The sequence below is a fragment of the Pezoporus flaviventris genome, unplaced genomic scaffold, assembly GCF_033815535.1.
Source record: "Pezoporus flaviventris isolate CSIRO_AGI_PZ_B2104156 unplaced genomic scaffold, CSIRO_AGI_Pfla_v1 ptg000020l, whole genome shotgun sequence".
Lineage (NCBI taxonomy): Eukaryota > Metazoa > Chordata > Aves > Psittaciformes > Psittacidae > Pezoporus > Pezoporus flaviventris.
Window position 1 is genome coordinate 7,189,363 of NW_026892568.1, and position 21,384 is coordinate 7,210,746.

At 38.6% G+C, this 21,384-nt stretch overlaps 1 protein-coding gene across 3 annotated transcripts in view; it reads right to left on the reverse strand.

Annotated features, from left to right (window-relative positions):
* Positions 1-21,384, reverse strand: part of TBCD (tubulin folding cofactor D) — a 122,387-nt gene that overhangs the window by 56,244 nt on the left and 44,759 nt on the right. For all 3 annotated transcript variants that reach the window (XM_061455595.1, XM_061455597.1, XM_061455596.1), the window contains 2 exons: positions 12,430-12,586; positions 3,384-3,441 (listed from right to left, as the gene is read on the reverse strand). In XM_061455595.1, coding sequence (XP_061311579.1) covers positions 3,384-3,441; positions 12,430-12,586 — 215 coding nt within the window. The remainder of the gene's footprint in view (positions 1-3,383; positions 3,442-12,429; positions 12,587-21,384) is intronic.

The following is a 21,384-nucleotide window of genomic DNA, read 5'->3' on the forward strand; positions in this document are numbered from 1 at the left end:
TGATGTATTCTAAACATCTAACTTACATGGTAATTTACACCTAATTGATCAGTTTCTCTATAAAAACCATACAACTTCAACTACTGTTTACAAAGATAGATATTAAGTACTGTCTTGCTGCAAAGATATTTGTTGACGATTCCAATTGAATAGCCTTGGAGAAGAATAATCAGTTTGTTACAGATTCCCACACCTGTGTTATGAATTTACAATTCATTAAAAACTGAAGAGGGATATGGTACCTAGCAAATTTTCCAGCTGCAGTCTAAAACTGTGTAGTTTCCCAGCTTGTTTCCCAGCTGGTCATTTAAGTTGAGGGAGGCTCCTATGCATCACTATGAACCTCTTCCAGCTCCAGCTAAAAAGTGCTGCTTCTGCAAATAAGTTTTCAGCCAATTAAGGGGAAATTTACAATGAAAACCAAGATTTTCAAACAAAACCATAAAAAAAAAAATCCTCAAAGGAATGTAAACCCAGAAGCTGAGAGTGTTCAGAGGTATATTTGGAAAAATTCACCACTGATTTAAGAAGGCTTTGTAGAAAACGCACATTCCAGCTGTGGTAATTTAAACACATTACTGCTGGAGAAGAACAGCACCTAATCCCAATTCTAGCAACAAGAGTGTAATATGGTACGTTATTTTTCCTGGGTCTGAAGGAGTATCTTGAACAGAAAAAGTTACAGGGAAAACCATCCCCACAATATTATTCTGTTAAAACTTTGTGAAAGTAAATTAGATACATGACAATAATGAAACATATTGTTCACCCAAGTGAAAGGGCAATTTTCTAGAGCTCATTTAATGCTCACAAAAATCCCTTCTTGTTCCTCTACCACTTTTTTGTTGTTCCACAAAGGATATTTCTTTTTCTTTTTTCTTTAATAACTGAAAAAGTCACTGTTTCAATCAGTCTTTCAAAACACTGCAAATTCCAAAAAGAGGTCGAATATTCCAGTTGTTTTGTAATAATAAGTTTACATTTTTCACACGATCCCCTTCTGGAGATGGAAAAAGTGGATACAAAGATCTTCATTTAAAGATTCCATGCTATCAGAACCAAGATGACCACAAAAACTGAGAAAACACTCAAACACTTCCTAAGCCATGATTTAAAAAAACTATCAACCAATCAAGAGGAAAAATATACTCCCTTTAAGACATCAGAAGCTGAATGGAGCCCAAGCCAAGATCACTTATTCATGTGATTAGTCCTTATAATGATTATTCATGAAAGAGTTGCAAAAGCCAGCTCAGAGTGCTTCTGGAGCTTCAAAAGAACAGCCTTGTTTTATTCTCTTTAACCTCGGGGATCAAAATATCTCTATATGCTACTTTGTTTTATTGGTGCTCTGCACTGGAACATACTGCATATTGGATTAGATTGAAAAACTAGTAAAACATGTTTATTTAAATATATATTTAACTGTAGCAATAACTGGAAGTAATTAGGACTCCCAGGTATTTTTTCTTCAAAACTGTAGTAATGCCAGGTAAATGCAAAATACTTCTTTGCCTCCCTTTCTATAGTAAGGAAAAAGGCTTCAGTACTTTCACAACTATCCATCAAAACAACAATTCTGAATTTTGACCAGCACTATATTAGAATGTACTAATGAAAAGATTAATTTCACTGGAGATAACTGAACTGCAAAATGCTCAATAGCTTGGTTTAAAGTAGAAGAGGAAAGTGAAAAGAAAACTTATTTTGTGCTCATCTGACATACGGAAGCACAATCTCCACTAAGCTTACAGCATTACTAAATGCACCTGATTTAGCACCGTATTTCATGGTCAATCTATCAGTTTACGTTTAAGCACAGAAACATAATGAATATTACACAGGACAACTGGATCAGCCACTAAAGGTAAGCAAAACACTGGTAGTGGCAATCATGTCAAAAAGAATTCTCCTCTTTATATGTATTACCATCTAAATCCTAGGATAATACCTATAAAGCAAATAAATTAACAACTTTTCACTGTCTATAGTCCTTAACATTTTGTACAGCACTCAGGAAAGCAAAACTGCCTTTGTTTTCCTCTTAGAATTTTATTTGAAATGACTTAAATTAGCCAAGAATAACAAATTCTACTCTTTCCAAAATTTGAAGGTTGGGGGAGAGTAGCATTGTTCATACTCATTAGTGGTACAGTATGTGAAGAACATGTTATATCAGTACTCAGTGACCTACAGCATCTTAGCTTCCATGATTTGGTTTTAACTTATTTAGACAAAGTGATCTGTGATATGATTACACAAGCAACTGACTCACTTCCTCAGCAATTAATGCTGCAGCTTCATTCAACAGCTTAAACTCTCAAGCAGAGGTGTGGCTAGAAAAAATAAGGATGCTATCCAGGTATCCCAGAGAAATCCTTATGATGTTATAAATGCACTAGCTTTCAAAATTTCAGTCAAAAAAATAAGACAGACTTGTTAATCAATTTGTATGCTGCAGACTGCCTTCTTTTTTTAGCCTAAATATTTTTGTTTTATGCATTCACAGAGAAGTTTGTTCTTAGGAGCAAAGACGCCTGGCTCTTTGACAGACGTCGTCTGGTCCTGTGCTAACACAGTTAAAACATGGGGTTTTTAACATTTGCATAAGAGAATTTGTTTTATCTGTTGAAAAGACATCTTTCACTTCTTTTTTGTTCTCACCAAAGCAGGTCCAATATATACACAGCACCTTGACTTAAATCCTCAGAGAAGATGCCCAATCTTCCTTCTTAGATTCTATACTCTCTCCTCCCTAAACTTGCTTCTCCCAAGAACAGCAACACATTCTTTTCAATTCTCAACAGCATAAATATTTTCTACAGAAAGGTTCCGCAGAATATACTTCGCTGTCAGCCCGATTAACTACATAACAATAGCTCCTAATGGATTTGTCACCTCCTTTTAAAAATTCCCAGTCCTACCGAAAGAGTTTTAGACAATAAATGAAAATACTTTTGAGGGAGAGATTATTCTAGAAATTTTCAACTTACAGAGAGTTACAGTTGAGGAGCAATCAGGAAAGTGGAACTTCACAACCAGCTTAGCGACACGAAAAAGATCCAGTGTCTAAATATTATGTACAACTCTTTGATATTGTGACTAGAAAATGCGACATAGCTCTTTCTTTGATACTTTTATCTTAACCATTATGACCACAATACAGCTGATTGTGAGCTGTGGCCATAAATCAGGATATGATCTGGGGATTATATCATTTTAAATCTAAATTCACACCATACTTAAAGGATGTAAAAGAGCACTTTTTTGCTCACAACATAATAAATTGCTTATATACTGTTATTCTAAATAGCTAAGTCTACACATTATTACATGAAACCAAAAAGTAACAGAAGCACGTAAGCTAGAATGTGGTAACTTACAGAAGCAGCTCTTCTGCAATTAACATCACGATCAAATACTGCAGCAATGATCAATGCACTGAGGAAATAAAAATATTGAGGATTAGTACCAAAAATATGAGAAGAAATGGGTAATGCCATCATCTCAACATTCAGCCTTCCAAGTAGAACACGAAGCATTTCCTCTAAGGAGTTACTATTTATTAATACAAGTCTAAACTAAAATTTCAGTTGAAATAACTTTGTACTTCCTCATTTTTCAGTTTGCTGTGGACTTCCCATAGCATAAACAGACAACTGCCATCCTACTGTATCAAAGCAGTTGCAGGAGTATGCAAATATGTTTAACTGCATAGAAAGGATTTCTGTTTTAAATAAAGCAGGAGTTTAAAACTTGGACATAGCTATCATCTTTCATGTGAGGTACACGCAGTGAAATTTCAAATTAAAACTTGGAATTACAGTTTCTCAATAGCCAAATGCACAACAAGTCTTATCTAAGGCACAGGCAATGGAGTCCTGCAGCTATCTTAAAAGAACAACTGCATCCTGTAAAGTAACAAAAATTAGAAAACAATATGCAAATCCCGCTTAAAAGTGACCTGAAAGATAAAATGCAAAGCAGTTTTTCTTTAAAGTGACCTATAGCTACAGAGGCATGATTACATGAAACTACTTCTTTGTATTTGCATAATGTCTGGTAACCCTGCACAGTTTAATTCTTGTACCTCAATAGAACTGCTTTGAGAAATGTGCTACACAAGAGAAGACGTGGAATGTATCATGGAATCCCAGACTCAGTTGGGTTGAAGGGAACTTAAAGCTCATCCAGTTCCAACCCCTGCCCCAGGCAGGGACACCTTCCACTAGAGCAGCTTGCTCCAAGCCCCTGTGTCCAACTTGGCCTTGAACATGGGGCAGCCACTGCTTCTCTGGGCACCCTGTGCCAGTGCCCTCAGCATAGGGAAGAGCTTCTGCCTAAGAGCTCATCTACCCTCTTTCAGGGTACCACACCTACCCTCATCTACCCTCTTCCAGCTTAAAGCCATTCCCTCTTGTCCTATCATTACATGCTCTTGTAAAAAATCCCTATCCAGATTTCTTTTCAGCACTGGAAGCTGCTCAAAGTGGTCCCCAGAGCCTTCTCTTCTCCAGGCTGAACAAATACAATTCTCTCAGACTTGGTTCCACAGAATAGGTGCTCCAGCCCTCGGAGCATCTTCATGGACCTCATATTCCAGGTGGGGTCTCATGAGAGCAGAGTAGAGAGGGTGTAAGCACACACTGCCCGCTCATGTCGAGCTTTTCATCGACCAACACCCCCCAAGTCCTTCTCCTCAGGGCTGCTCCCAATCCAGACTCCACCCAGCCTGTATTTGTGCTTGGGAATGTCCTCCCTCACCAAAGTTCAGAAGCTTGCATTTGACCTTGCTGAACTGCATGAGGTTTGCACAAGGCAACCTCTCAAGCCTGTCCAGGTTCCTCTGCATGGCATCCCTTCCCTCCAGTGTATGGACCACTCCACACAGCTTGGTATTGCTGGTAAACTTGATGTGGATGCATCGATCCTACTGTCCTTGTCACCAACAAAGGTGCTGAACAGTGCTGGTCCCAGTACCAACACCTGAGGACCACCACTCATCACTGGCCACCAAGACAGGAGACAAAGTCTGAAGCTTTAGAAATCCACCTCCAGCATTCAATTAACTTCAGTGACAAATAAACATCACTTCAGGAGAATCATTTAAGCAGAAAATTATTCCTTTCAAACTCTGAAACTCTTCATTACATTATTTATTGACTCCAGGCAAAACAGGAAATAAATACTGGCTGAAAAGTAAATCCAAGATAGCTTTGCTTTAGCATAAAGATATTAATTACACTGATAATATCAAACTTTCCTGGGTAGTGGCTATCAGTTTCCTCCAGTGAAGAATACTGTGTTGTTAAAACTCGGTGAATTGCACAATCAGTGTTGCCTCTGTAATTTCAGTTCATCTCCATTAAGGAAAACAAGAGACAGAAAGCAAGAATGAAAGGAAAATAAACCTCAATAATTTGTTCTAAAGACAGTTAATGCCTTCTTATTGCTACCTGCATGAGCAATTCCTCTCTGCCACAAAGACATTAGGTCACTACAAGACAGAAGGAGGTCATTCAAACAGCAGTGACTGGGAGAGGGAATGTTTAGGAAGCATTCCATTAGGAAGCAGCAGCCATTGCTAACTGTTGAAAAGTGCTGGGCCAGACATATCTTCTTCATAGAATGTCTGCTAATTTTGTTCTCTGGGGTACAGAGAAACCTAAAAATTAACTTTGAAAGGACATTTTAGAATTACATAGTTTTAATGATATGAATGATTTAGCTCCTCTAAGCCTTTTTAATAACAGTATATTCAAAACTAAGGAATCAGATGAAAATCACCCTAAAAACCAAAAAGAAGCATATTTCTGCCTTAACTTTCCGATTATATGGACTATATGATAAGACATTATTGCATCAATTATGCAGTATTACAGCGAAACAAGCCAGGAAGCTCTAAATGCAGAGCGTTGCTCTTACTGTGTCAAAGGTACCCTCAAGTTAAATGTTACAGAGTATTTCAGAAGAGCTGGGCTGGGACAGACCAAAATCCTTCCAAGTGTTGTCTTGTGGCCCAAAAGAGATACTTAGGGATAAGTGTAAGAACATACATGCTAAATATTAACACATTGATTGAAAAGACTGCAGGATCTTTTACAACTGGAAATGTTACAAGAACATCACTGGAGATAAATACTGCTCTTTGAATTTCACATGTAAACTTAAAATGTGGTTCGTTAAATAGAATGGAAAACAGGTTCAGGTTATTATACACAACAGGAGTTCAGCTTTTCCATTTTTCCTTATTCTTCTGTCTCCTTAAGACAAACCTGTATACCAAACCAGCAAAACAACATACTGCCCATGTGATGCCACCAGAGTTATTCAATGCTGCAACTGAATACTGTGTTTAAGAAAAGGAAAATAAAAAACCCCAAGAATTTTGTAATTGCCCCTGTAGCCCAATTATATTCATAAATCATACTGTAGTCACTGTTTTATATTAAGCCTTTTAATATAAGTATTTTAAACTTATCAAACTACACAAATACTTGTTTCAAGTTCATTCCTATTTGAAAATGCAGGCACAGTCTGGAGTAACACAGGGATTAGGAAGGAAAGCAACGTGCTGAAGATGAAACATGTCTAAGGTGTCTTCACCTATCTGCTTTGTCGTGGGAGTTTATGTGATACTCCACCATGATTTCCTAACATAAAGAAACTGTTTATGTCAAACAAAGTGGGATATTTTTTCAAGCCAGTTAAAGGGTCATGTCTTGACTTGCCTGAAATGTACCACACCTGACTGCTAACAGGTAGAGCAAAGAGTGGCTTTGCATCTTGCAGTCTCTATGAAACACCTTTTGTAGTTCCTTGAGGTATATTTAGCTGCTTGTCATGCATACAGGCTAAGCGCACAATAAACGTAAACAGACTTTAAAAAGCAAGTTGCCATTCTATCAGTCAACTAATAATCCTTTCTCCCCTATCCCTTCCCCTCTCCCTCAAGTCCCTATTTAACTGGCTTCAGGGAAAGTTAAAGGACCCAAAGCACGCTACTGGCTCACTTCCTCACCCAACACCTATTTCATTACCTTCCCAACTAGGCAGAAAGACAAGAGCCGAGGCCAGCCAGGTGATAGACATCAGAACACAGGAATATCAGGTTACCCTCTCCCTGTGAGTGCCAGATGTACCAGACAATAAATCTGAATTTCCTTTATCACTCGTAGCAGGCACTTCTAGTCTATACTAGTCACAAGCTGCAAGAATCTTATCCTGTTGCTAACCCCTGAGAATTTGCTGCTATTAATTCAAGCACACCACCCCAAAGCTGTGGGAAGGAGAAAACATAAACTCTCAAAGCTCTTGCCAACTTGGCACAAAACCAGAATTTCCTTCCTGAGCCCAAAAAAGGGAAAAGTCGAAATTGTAAGAAGACAGAAATCTCTCCTCCCTGCTATGCAGTCAGGAAGGGAAGGCATAATAAGCATCATGAGAAATGAACAATCCAAGCAAGTTAAAAAAGAGGCAAGACCAGAGTCAGCCCTGAATCTGTGCAGGCTGCTGCTGCAGACAGTCCTTCCTGCACTTCTTCACTCATGCCAGTGCTCCGACTGGAACGGCTACACAGTGAGCTGCATGAGAAGAACAGATCTAGGCTCAATTAATTTTCCTTTTGCTAGCTTTTTTGAAAACCCATAAAAACTCCCCCATTCATTCATCACACTGAGCTGTGCTATGCTCAACTGCAGGGCAAGGCAGGTGAAGGAGCAGGCAGGGAACCTCTTCAGTCAGCACTGACAGGGGATAAAGCCCTCCAGACAACAGGCTCAGATTTAATTCCTCCTGGTTGCCTAAGCAAGGAGAAAGTCTGAAGAAAAGGAGAAATGCAGTGACCATGCCCACTTGTACACTGCATACACTGACAGGCCCTCTAACCCAGCTCACGCTGAGCTCTTCCACCTTCTGCTAGCCAACCAACATCCTATGCTGTTCAGTGTGTTATTCCTATTGCAAAGTTTTGGGGTACAATGATGAATGTATAATAAATAATAATAATGTAGAAAAGAGTAATAAGAAAAATGCTTACAACAGGGGTTACAAATGCTGATATTAAAAAAAAAAAAACCACAACAAACTAAAAAAAAAAAAAACAACCCTAAAAAACCCCAAAAAGCATATGATGCCCCTGCAGGAAATAACTTTACCCAAATGCAAGAGACACTAGGCACACAACTCTCGTCTGAAGGCAACATTCAAATGCATAAAAGAAGAAAGCTCCTCTCAATATTTCATCATGGTACAAGATGTAGCTCAAAGCAATGCTTCAGATTTCCCCAATTCTGCAGGACAATCTTGCCCTGGAGCAAGCTACATCATTCATCCATAGCCACACCTTCCTTCCCCCCCCACCAGAAACAACGCACCACCGCAGGGAAAACAAAGCTGCCTGCACTCCTACACTGTACACACTGTACTTGTATTAGTGCTCTGTGGAACAGGAGATAGCAATTAGATCCTTCTAAATAACGATTCAGTTATTGATTACCTACACCATTGACTGACAGATAAATGAAACTACCTTCTGACTATGCAACAGTTCCCAATAATTAAGATAGCCAGCAACAATTTAATCGCTATAATTGTATAATAGTGGAGAAGTATGTTTTCCTTTTTCCTTTTTGTTTAGGTTTTAAACAAAACAGCTCAGCTTCTTAGTGTGCACCTGCCACTTTACAGACAGTAACTTCCACACCCAAGGGGGCAGGAATCAAATTACCCATATTTCCAAGTTAGTAAATTATGTTTAACTTTCCTCATAGGTGAGCTTAAAGAGAGAGTGTGCATGGAGAGAAAAAAAATCCTGGTGAAGTAGTGTTCTCATAAAGATATGCTTGAACAGCAACTTCAGTACATGCACTTCAAAACGTAGTAAGGTCACCCTGCAATGAAAGTGAAGTTTCATCTGCTTTGCCAAGAATTTTCTTTCTGTGGTCCTGCAGTTTGAATAGATCAGGCAAGGGTTTAGAAACCAGTTTAACGAGACTCTATAAAATAAATAAGCAAATGTGAGTAAGTGTATCTTGCTGAAATAAGGATAGGGAAAACATATTGACAAAATACAAGTGTTGTTAGAAATACTCTCAGCTGATTATTTCTAGTAAGTGGTCTCTTTTTTCTTTTTCTCCTCAAAAGCAGAGCAGTAAGGTCAGAAAGGGGAAGGGCTGCTACTGATTTACAGCAATCTACATTTGTAACTTCAATATGCTGATAATTTCAGCACCTAACAACAGAATATTCATGAGAATGAAGAGAAGAAACAGCTATTACTGAATATGGAGACAGGTATTTCTTTTAAAACCATCATAAATTTTACTAAAAAAATACTATTTTATGGAGTTCAAGGTGATTTTTCACGAGTCAAAAGTGAAACGTATATGTCCCTTGACTACCAAAACCACAGAAAACAATGTCTTTCCATTACATGATGACACAACTTTGCCTTGTCCCTACTGTACCACAGTCTGAACACGTTGTGGGGCAGGACCCAGTTTAAGTAACACACTACTTGGGTATTTTGATACTCTAGTGAGCCTTCCGCCAAGACACAGCAACATGTGCCAAAGGCCATGACATGAAGCAGGAAGCCATGAAGCAGCTCACTGTCTAACTCAGCAACTTCCAGTCAGCACCAGCGTGCTTTCTCTACCACAATTACTGCTTGCATTTCGAGTCTGAGCATAGCAACCATCCCTGTATGCTCCAAGTTCTGCACAACCTGTGCACAACCTTCAGCCAGGCAAACAGCAGCATTAAAGACTGTGAATGAAGGGTAAATCCTTTGCAATTTCTAGCACCAAGACAAAGCAAACAGTTCAGGATCGCAGTCACTCATTATGTTCTCTTAAGGAGGTGGTATCTTCCTTTCAGATAAACAATTTCTTACTTTTCTCTAAGAATCTAATAGTTTGCATTCGTCTATAAGCAGACGATTTTGCTGTGTAATTCAGCTCACAATGGATATTATGTACTTTGCTTCAAGATGCTGAGTTCTGCATTTTTTCAGGGTAGCAACAATTCGCTTGTGGCTAGAAGTATGACTCTTCTTTAAGTAAAACAGTGACACACCTAAGGCTAGATTTAAAAAAAGGCTGTATGTAATTATGGGCTTGCTGACACAATAGGTGAAACTGTGTGTCATCCTTTATTTGAATATTTTTTTTCCACCGTTTCTCTTTGGAGTGGCAATTCTGCCTTCAAGAGTTGATTATATTTAGAAAAGCTATGGCCAACAGAACTATAAAGATTTTTAAGTAAAGCCTTAGTATTGCATGAATACTTGTTAAAATACCGTTCAGCTTTGTTAGAAAACTAAGCATATACAAACCACACCACCTTACAATTGCTCATATGCAATTTTCAGCTTCCCCCTTGCTGTCCACCCCGTGTTTCTCTCTGCTCCACCAAGTTATTCCAAACAACTGAAGTTGTCATAGCTGGCACAGCCACAGGGGTACAGGTTATTACTGCCATAGGGAGCAGTTTGCAACTATTTTCACTTGACATTTTCCTAAAAAGAAAAGAACAGTTTGCTTCCAGAACAGTCTGAAAACTAAAAGACAGGAGCTTCTTCAGAAACATAACCTCCTTCACACCTGTCCGTGAGTTCCCACTCTCAGCTCTGTGACATTAAAGAAAATACCACAAACCCTGAAAAATCAGACTGGCGAGATTGCACCTAACGTATGGACAACAACATTGTTCTGCACCATGGTAGGGTGAAAGGAGAAATATACTGCTCAAAGCATCATGACCAGAAGAAAAATCCCGATAAACAGATCAGGATTCTGATAAATAGAAGGCTAACACACTTGCACTTAGGCTTTTTTAAGTTTCACAAGGAACAAGCTTAAGAATTTCTTACAATATATAAATTTACCATGAACTCAGCTAGAAGGGAATTACATGTGACCCTTTAAAATAAAATATTTAATAACTTACTACGGCAAGTATCACTTTTTCTAGCATGCTTAACTGAAGCAGGTCTATTCTGCAGCACTGTATTCTCTTTCTGAAAGTCATCCAGCAACAGTGGATGGCATCATGTTCTAGCACAGCCTGCTGTTACAGTACTCTTCTCCTTTAGTCTTTATGCTACTGTAGATGAAACATCATTAAAACATGAAACTGCTTTAGCAGAGACACAAGGCTAAGATGTCTTAGAACATTTCTGTCTGCTCCCTTTGGAGAAAAGACATGACAGCTTAAGACAAAAAGAAGAAAAACAGCATTTGGCCTCAAGAAATTTGACAGCAGGTTTTTAGACAGAAAGATTTTATCAAGGTCTCAAAAAACCCCAGAAGCAAGCACCACACAGATAAGAGACGTTGTTGTGTGACCCTGCGTTAAAGGACCAGCACTGGAAAGTAAAGATACAAGGATGAAGAACAGCAGAGACCAGAAACGGCACAGTGTACAGACTGTAAAGCTTACAGTCTGTCCCCAAAAACATTTTAAATAGGTTTTAGAGAAGAAAAAGGCACATATTCTTTGGGAAACTGCTAAGTAAGTAATTCTGCATTCCCAAACAAGGCTTTTTGGATGAGACTGAAACAGTTCTGTCAGCAGTCTGGAAGCAGGGGAGCCCCTAGAAATTGAGTCAGACATCAGATACCCAGGACCACAAATCACTGTACAGTCCAAGTTTTGGGTTTGGTTTTTTTTTTCTTTAAAGATAATACTAAATGACTACTGATCAAACCCCTCCAGCGGAGACAAAGAATCCTGAGTTGCTGCTATCAATGGTTGTACTAAAAGACTGCCAAGAAACTGTTAGAAGCTACCTCTTTGTGTTTGCAGTGCAATTGACCCATTAAAGACACCTTGAAATGTCAGCCAGTGTGCTGCCAAGAAAATGACTAAATGCTAAAGAGAGAATCTCACAAGAAATAGGAAGAAAAGCACAAGATGAAAGAAAAAAGGTAAACACAGTTTGTATCTGCAAAAATGTCATCTCGTATTAAGGGAAAAGCTGCACCAAGTTCTAGTCCACTCTTGGAGTATCACAGACCCTGATTTGGAAATCTCTGGAAAATCTTACTTTCAAAAGTCTTTTGTAACAGAAACCACAGATTGAAAGAGAAGTACATTCATGCATTTCTATTCAAATGTAAGCAGAGTTTAGCACGCTGGTCATTCAGGACTGAGGTACTCTATAAAAATAGAGGATATCAAAAGAGGAAAAAACCCCTCGTATTTCTGAATTGAAATGTCTTATTAGTGATAATAAAACCTCTGTGAAGGTATTGCCCCTCAATGAATATTTCACTTTTGTATCACTAACTTTAAATGTCATAAATAGAGCATTAGACTCCTAGATATTAACTTCTAGAAGCTACAGAATGAGACTATTCATGTCTAATTCCTTCCTAATTTTGAAGATTTTAAACATTAACTCAGTTTTCTGTTGCCACAACTTACCTTGAAATCTGATTAATAAATGGTATGAGTTCTGCAGGATCATAAGCACGAGCGAAGGCCCAGCACACATAGCAGGCAGCATCTCTCACATTGGAGCCCACGCTGCATGCCCCCCGCTTCTCATCATATGTCAGCGCTCTCAAAATGACAGGAACAACTGTGAAATTAAAGGAAATGGACAAAAGCAGCAATTAGGACCATACAGTGAACCAAAAAAAAGAGGTAAAGAGCATTCAGAGAAAAGAGGGCGGAGTTGTGTGTTCTGACAGGAAAGAAAGCATGGCTCGTAATACACACTCATTTTGAAGTTGATTAGAAAGAAGAGTTGCTTTTTAATACACTATTTGATTTCTTTGTCAGCAGCAGTTTATTTTTTCATTTCCTTCACATATAATTCAATAAGGATTAAAGTATGTGAGTTACATAAGAAGTAATACTGATATCATTTATTATCATATTGATACAATAGCCAACTTGCCCAAGGCAGCTCTTAGAAACGCACATATCAAGCACTGTTTCCTGATTTAATGGACAACCTGAGCAATCCTGAATTGAGTACGTTTTAGCCAATAAAGGCCTAAAAGCCAGAGACCTCAGAACATATGTGTCTGTGCACAGGTAGTTGAGGGAGCACCAGAGGGAAAGCACTTGTGGTGTGTAAGCCTGGTTTGAGCACTGGAACCATACAATACTGGTGAAGTGGGGAAAAAAAGTGAATGCAGTGTAGTAAAACAGAAGTAAAGGCAAATTAAAACCCCAGGATTTTATCAGAAAGGCCTTATAACACAAGTAGTGTTATCACAAGGAAGTGACAAAAATAAACTTGGGAAAACAAGTAGATTAAGATTTTCACTTTCATGCTTATATCCTCATCAAAACTGCCAAAGTCAATAATGCTTTTCTACAAATGAAAGAGCTTTCAAAAACTTAAAGAATTCTCTTACACAGCTCTAGTAACATACTGCTGCAGTTTGAGAAATACTACAAGTCTGCAAGGCTCCCCAGAGGGATTTCTTCTGGTATCTGCAAATCCAGATACATAATTTGAATACATCTCTCTAGATGGTATGTCTTTAATAAATGAATAATGTCTGTAGAAACAACAGCCTCTAGAAAAAAAGAAACAATTTCTTGATTTTCTTTCTTGTATCAAATTCATCAAATGCACCTTTTTTCCCTAGAAAATACTTGTCAAAAGGTGATCCCATTGAACAAGAAATGGGATCACTGAACTGTGTATCATTAGCAAACTGTACCTGATATACCTGAGTGGATATAATCACAAAACAATTAAAACTTCAATGTACAATTCATCACTGCATGCCTGCTGCTTTAAACAAAGAGATATGCACCACAACTGGAGCAGGGAAGTGTCAAAATGCCATTTAAATTTATTTTAACCTACAGAAAATAAAGCAGTCTTTATTGGGATGGACAAGATAAGACTTTAAGGAGCACAAGCACTACATGGGAAAAAAAGGCAATTCCCATTCAGGAGAAATGATACAGCAAGGATGGATGGATGGGGTTTTGGGAACTTCCCAGTTCTGAAAGAAACGGCAATAAAAATCTTCAGAAATGTTGACTAGCCTGTTTTGAGAAATGCTGCATCAACTGATGAGAAAAAAATGGAATTTGCTGGTTCCACAGGATCACTACAACAGACGCCAAAGGCAACTTTGCAAAGCTGCTGCTTTCCTTCAGCACAGGATGAGGACTCCAGCTGCCTTAGCCAGCTGTGAACACACTCATCCCTGGGCACTGAAGGCCAGGGGGAAAAGGATCCACAGGCAGCTCCTCGCACTTGTACTATGTGTATGAAAGAAAAAACACACATGATTTTTCAACTCAGGGCATTAATTTCCAAAATGCTAGGGATGACACCAAAGAGCACCTGGATTTTTAGGGTCAGTCTAAAACAGAGATGCTGCTGCCAAGTGTCTGTAATAGCAGACACTAAGATAACGCCAGGAGCAGCAGCACTACTATTCCAAACAACTCAAGCTTTTCTCTCTCTCCCAAAGCAGGCCTTTGGCCTCACACCTCTTTGATGTCCTACTGCTGTGTCTGGGACTCAAAGCACTGGTGCTGCCGGAGAAACAATTGAGACTGTGATGTCTGGAGAGCTAGAGGGGATAATGGAAAAGAACGACACAAAAGTGGAGGTTTAGAAGGTGGGAGAAACAGGGAAAACAAAGTGAAGTATGCATCAGTAAGGGCCATACCCAACCATAACAACAAGAAGGAAAATGCTGATCTAGGGGTCATCTGCTAAAGTTTTTGTGCTATGACTGGTTGAGTATTTACTGGTGAACTGTGGACTATGGGAAATACTATATAGAATTGCTCCTGGCAAATATTCCTGAGTTTGAAAAATTAAGCCCAGCATTACATTTCCTGTTGGTATTTAAGAGTAATAAAACCCCAAAAGAAAAACTACCAAAAATTCCAAGTTTTGTTTCCTTCTTTACCCTAGAGTTACTCAAACACAATGCAGGTTTTCTTCTGCTATGGCTTCCTGCAGGGTTAGGAGAGCCTGGCTGCAGGAAGCCATGAAGGAGCACTACAGACAAAACCCCCTGTAGTGCTAAGTCAGTATCTGCATTTTGTATCTGTTATGCAAGTTCAATTAATTATAATCACCTCTCAAATATTCAGCATGAGCACAGTGTCGTTCTGTGCTGCTCTGCATTATTTTATTTTTCAGATTTGAAAACATCAAATTCGTGCCTAAAATCTTTATTAAAATAATAAAAAAAAAAAATAAAAACTACCACAAAATTTTAAAAAAAAAAAAAAAGCTTTAGAAAAGAACCTTCCAGAATAAACTGATTTCAGATGAAGGGCAGAGATTAATTTATTTTTGAATTAATGCACATGCTTTTTACTTAAAAGTAGGAGGATGGGAGACACAACAAGGAGAAGATCTGAACTGTTACTTGAAAAATTACCATTTATTTCACACATCTCTATGAGAAGTTTGCCATTAGAACCAGAGGATAAAGTCCACTCTCAACCAAATTATTAAAACAATATCCACCTGTTTAGGGCTGTGAACGCTCAAGAGAATACAGTCACCTTTACCTGTAGCCTAGAGGTATTAATAAGCACCTGCTGCACCCCTCCCTGCCTTACCTAACAACATAACTGCAGGTTGCAACACAGCTCTTTGCTCAAGCCTTGTGAAAATAAAGAAACTACTTCTGGCTTCAAAGCACTACAAACAGCAGAATTCTTTTTCTCAGACTGGAGCCAGTTCTTTTCCTTTTTGAAACAGAGATCTTCAACAACCAGATGCTGAGCACCTTCCTTGTGATAGACACTACACTGCTAGTTAAGCAAAGTTATGGAAGACATCAGACATTAAATCACAGCATCATATTCATAGAATCACAGAATGGGCTGGAAAGGACCTTAAGATCACCCAGTTCGAACCCCCTGCCATGGGCAGGGACACCTCACACTAAACCATCTCACCCAAGGCTCTGTCCAACCTGGCCTTGAACACTGCCAGGGATGGAGCATTTACCAGCTCTTTGGAAGGGCAATGCCTCATACTCTACCTTTTAAAAAGTGCCTTTAACCGTATTTTACACAAACCTGGACCATACCAGATGCCATCAGCAGCTCTTTATTATTTAACTTCAGATTGTCATGTTTTTATATTTATTGCAATATTTATCATATAAAACATACAAATACAGCAATTAAGCAACCAAACAAATGTTCCAACAGCAACAAAAACCTGTTCTTTAGCCCTAGGTCGTGTCTCCACAAGAAAATTGCACAATTTCATGTCACCCCAATTTCATTTCAGACAGATTTTCACTGGATCTCAAGTTAATTAAGAATTGTCTACATTTACTTGAAAACTAAAATATCTTAAAATGGATTAAGCTATTGTTACCTGTTTGGTAAGTCTTACAACTGGATATGGACTGTTTAGGCAGAGAAGCCATCTCAATTCACAAGTAATGTACTGCAAATCCTTTCATTTTAGAAATATAAAGAAATAAATACTACGAAAAATGGCCGTGTGCTGCCTCTGAAGGATGTGCTGTACACAGTGGCACTGTAGGAGCAGCTAAGAACATCACAATTAATGAGTTATGGACCTTATACACAGTTATAGCTATCAATACAAAGAACAGTAATTTTATTCTTCGGGTTTTGCTTCCACAAAACCAACTCGTGGCACAAGTGTCCTTGGGGAGGTTCATCCTCTTTGTGAGCCTCAGGCACACAAAAAAGTGTAAACAGCCGTATCTACAGTATGGCAGCTTCTCCTGTTTTAAATAGCATACTATCACTAGCATTCATATGCTAAAAAAAGAACTTGGGCTTTTCAGTGTAAAGAATTTCAGATTTGAGACCTGGTGTTCTAACACAGCACTCTAACCCCTTTTAGGAACTGAAGCAGGTCCTAATCCTAACTTCACTAGGGCTGTTATACTAACACTTAATGTAACAACAGAGATGCAAACAGAGATAATTTCAGGTTAGGCCCATTATCAGAAATAAATATTGGTTGAAAGTTCTGCCAAGGATTTATGATTTTATCTCATTTTGATACAAGCTGTCTACTTCAGAATTTACTCCTAAAGGACACTTTGATCCAGAGGACACAATGCATGTGCTGCTCTGTCTGTCAAAACATTCCCCATGTTTCTATGAAATGCTCCAAGGTCGCACGCATCCTGTAGGGAAGCGCCTGAACCCTGTCAACAGCTGGCCTCTCATCCCTGCATCCAGGCGTGACCTAGTTAGGAGTTTGCCAGAGAAGAAGGGACCACTCATGCATGCTGAGGAGATACATGAGAATTGAACAGCTGAAGTCTCTGAAGCTGCTATAACTTCCTCACAATTCCTACCCCTGACCCATGGATATAAAGCTGTATATATGCACATCCACAAACCAAAGAAGCATTTTCTAACCCGTGACTATGGAGGGCTGTGTCTGGTTGCAATCTCAGTTCAGTCTCTCACTACGTAATGAATTAAGAGAGTCTTTAATTATAAGATCACGTGGTATTTTTTTTCCATGGACCTATCTCAGTCAGCACACAGGAAAGACCTGCTCTAGGGATGAATCACAGCTGGGCAGCAAAGGAGATCGTTGTCTGCCTCCCTGCTGAGGGAAGAAAATATGTAATGCAAAGACTGGCTTTCAGGCAGCGAGAAGGGATTGTTGGTTAAGTTGGATGTTGCCCTACAGAACTACATTCTAACTACACCTCTGCCAAAGACTGTTTGATACCAGTCACATCTCTTACAGTGTTTAAAAGAAATGGATGCTGGCTCTCATTTCCCAGGTATCTGCTTCAATAAACTAATGGCAGGTTTGAAAAAGCTGTACAGCACCAAAATTAGTGTGAGCTTTTGAGTATGGCAAAGGGCCAATGAGGAAGCAGACAGATCTGGATTTTGGCCAGCCTATCTCCACATTATTATGTAATACAGCCATAAAACCCACAAAATCTTGAAGCACCCTACCTAGCTAACATGGAAAAGCCTGCAGCTGACCTAAGACAGTACTGATCTGTCTTCGCACGAATGCTGAGTGATGAATATTTGAAGGATTCATCTCCCCACTCTCATCCAAGGCCATACTAGAGACCTTCACATAGGTTTACAGCTAAAGGAGCTCTTCCTTTAACTTAACCAGTAGCAAACTGCAGTTTAAGGACATGAAGAAACAGGCACAGAATCCTACTAAACAAACAAATTACTCTGAAGGAGTGTAAAAATTTCTGTAACTTATAACACTGCATGTCAGAAAAGAAAAATCACCCAAGAAACCCCAACCTTCAGGCTACGGTTGTGCAATATTGAGATAAACCCTACAGGGAAAAGCCAGAAGCAATTCATTGTCATTTATTCCCTGCTTAGCATTTATACCATCTCCCAGTTGTGCTGGGGGAGGGACCTTTCCTGCTACAGCTTCAGCAATGGCATTTAGGCTGGCTTATACCTGCTGGCTAGTGAAAAAAACCCAACAACCTATCTGCACTGTTTAAATGCTTCCTTGCTAATTTGAAAACTCTTATGGTGACAAACACATTGTAAGTTCTTAACATCCTATTTTCAAGACCGCGCATCATTTTTAAAGCTCACCCGAGTACTGGAGAACAGGAATTCTGTAACCAGCCTTTCAGGTTTGGGTGTTCTCTGTTTTCTGAGAGTCCACCTAGGACAGGTAGATCGATTTTTTTTTTTTTTTTCCATTTCTTCCTGTATCTATGATGAAAAGTACCTGGAATCTTGCCAAAAGCCTCACAATTCAGTACCCCGACAAAAGAGACTAACACATTTCCGAAGCCTGACTTCCTGATGCGTCCTCCTCCAAACTGCAAATCAGTATCAAACAACCGATTCTCGAATATGAAAACACAGAAGGTAATCCTTAAAACCAAGAGTATATATAAAGAAGTTTAAGAAGTTATATAACAGATTTTGATAAAACTTTTTAAATCTTAGTCCCAGTTGAGCCTCTTGCCAGAAAATACTTTAAAGCATAATTGGGATTACTTGGGTTTAGCTTTCTTTTTTTTCTTTTAATAAATGGCCCAGTGAAAAGGAAAAAATGCTCTCTTCATTGTGTGTAGAGTTTTTCAGACTTTGTTTGGGGTTTTTCAAGTATATAAAGCTATATATAAATAACTGGAAGTACTATTCTCTGTATTCTGAGATAAAATACACAGGACTGCAACTACCATAGTAAATAGGCAAGCATTCTCTATCCCAGTTCCGTGGTAGAACAGATGATCTGGTTCTACCACAGAGCACATGTCCACTCTAACCAAATTAATAAGATACTTGCAACAGAAGCTGAGGGAGTTTTCAAACTGCGGACACAGGAGTCACATACAGAATCACAGAATAGTTAGGGTTGGAAAGGACCTTCAGATCATCAAGTTCCAACCCCCCTGCCATGGGCAGGGAGACACCTCACACTAGCTGGAGCATCTGATACTGAGATTAACTGCATCTATTTGAAACCTTCTGACAGCACAAGAGCCTTCACTTCATACAAACTTTTCACCAAAAATACACTGGGCAATGGGACATTTTTAACATGGAAAAAATATCAACTGAAACAGTTAACCAATATTAACCAATGTTAACCATTCAGCAAAAATAATACACAGAATATTTGCCTAAGCCAGAGTCTTTCTGGATACTCGCTGCATTGTGTCTCACCTGTCTGAAAAGGAAATAAGCATACTCATTTTGTCACTGAATCCTAAAACATCATCACCTGCCAGTTCCCCTCTCAAATCTATCTCAGCCCCCTGACTAACAATACTTAACTGTAGACTTCAATGTCTCCTACTTTCTTCCATTTTTTTTTGTTTCTCCTTTTATTCTTAAGTAATTTATAGAGAAGAAATAAAGCCTGGTTCTTTAAGAGTTGGGTTTTGCCCACTCTCTCTATTTCTACCCTTTCCATTTATTCTGAGTTTTTGTTTTTTTTAAAATAAAAATTAAGATTTTGATCACTTTCACTGACCCACCATTATCAGACTTCTGAATTAGCCACTATCTGTGTATCTCACCAGCATTACTGCCTTCGTTTAAATGATGCTTTCATTGTTGCTACAGTTAAAAAAGGAGTGGGATTGCTGGATTGTTTCAGTCTATTCACTGTGAGTGGGTAAGGGTATACAAGAAGGCAGGCAGATCAAAAATAACATCTTTCTGGCTGGAATCCTCCCAAGATAAGCACCAATTCATTAAAAGTGTAACCACATGGTTCTTGCAGTCTTTTTTTCCCTGGTTTCCTTTACTTACTCTTCAGAGATGCAAAAGTTTCCAACCTTACTTCAAACGTATCTGTTTTCATGGCAAAAATAGGATCCCACACTGCACAACAAACTAACCAAAAAAAACAAAGAGCAAGTTACCCTTGCCCATGAAACATTAACAGTGCTACCACTGATTTCATTTAAGAGACCTTCTCTGGCTGTAAGCAGAGGCATTTAGCAGACACAGCTGCGACTATTCAGTGGTCAGCAAGCTGTTGAGAGAGTTTAAGCCCAGAACACTTTTAATCTCACCACGGACATATTAAGAACGCCTAGGAAGTTTCATGTTCCTATAGATGACACACCTTATTAGCTAGAAAGTTTATACTATGCTGTCATCAAGAGAAATTTTAATAACGTCCTTTCACAAGCAAACCAGAAATTCAAGTAAACGAGGATTCTCTTGTTTGTTTAGTATTTATCCCCACCCAATTAAATAAAAAACCCCTATAAATAATAGTCTGAAGCCTACAAAACCACAAATACAGCAGAAGACAAAAGATGTGAAATCATACTGAAACCACACTGAAATGTAAGGTTTTGGCCTTAACATATGCTGTAGAGTAAGAAATGTTTTATTTAGGGGCACTGTGATCCCAAATGTAGAAATTCACACACATACATTATCAGATCATCAGATTTTCAATGACTTCTGCCCATTTTGCTGAAGAAAAAGAAATAAAATAATAAATAAAAAATCCCTACATGCAAATTTAGCTGCATCATCCATCCTAACAACTGAAACCTTACGGCTAAATGGAAACGTGTAACTTCCAAATTAAAAACACAACAGTTCAAGAACTGCAGCATTAGTATTTTTAAAATGGAATGGAATAAATCTTTCACTTACTGCTTTATATTCCCCACTTTTAAAATGTACTGATATCGTAGACAACATAATCATACAAAGCTTTATAAAACGTGATATATTTTAAAGAATAAATGAAAGCTAAAATTATTTTGAGGCTAGGAGTATTCATTAGACACCTCACTGCTCCCTCTGTGAGAGTGGCCTCACTGCAGCACACCACCAATTATGCCTCAAAGAACAATGTGGAGGACTGACTTCATATATACTTGAACTGCACATGGCACAATTCAGGTCCTTCTACAGGATTCTATGAGGAAAAATTCATGTAGGTGAGCAAAC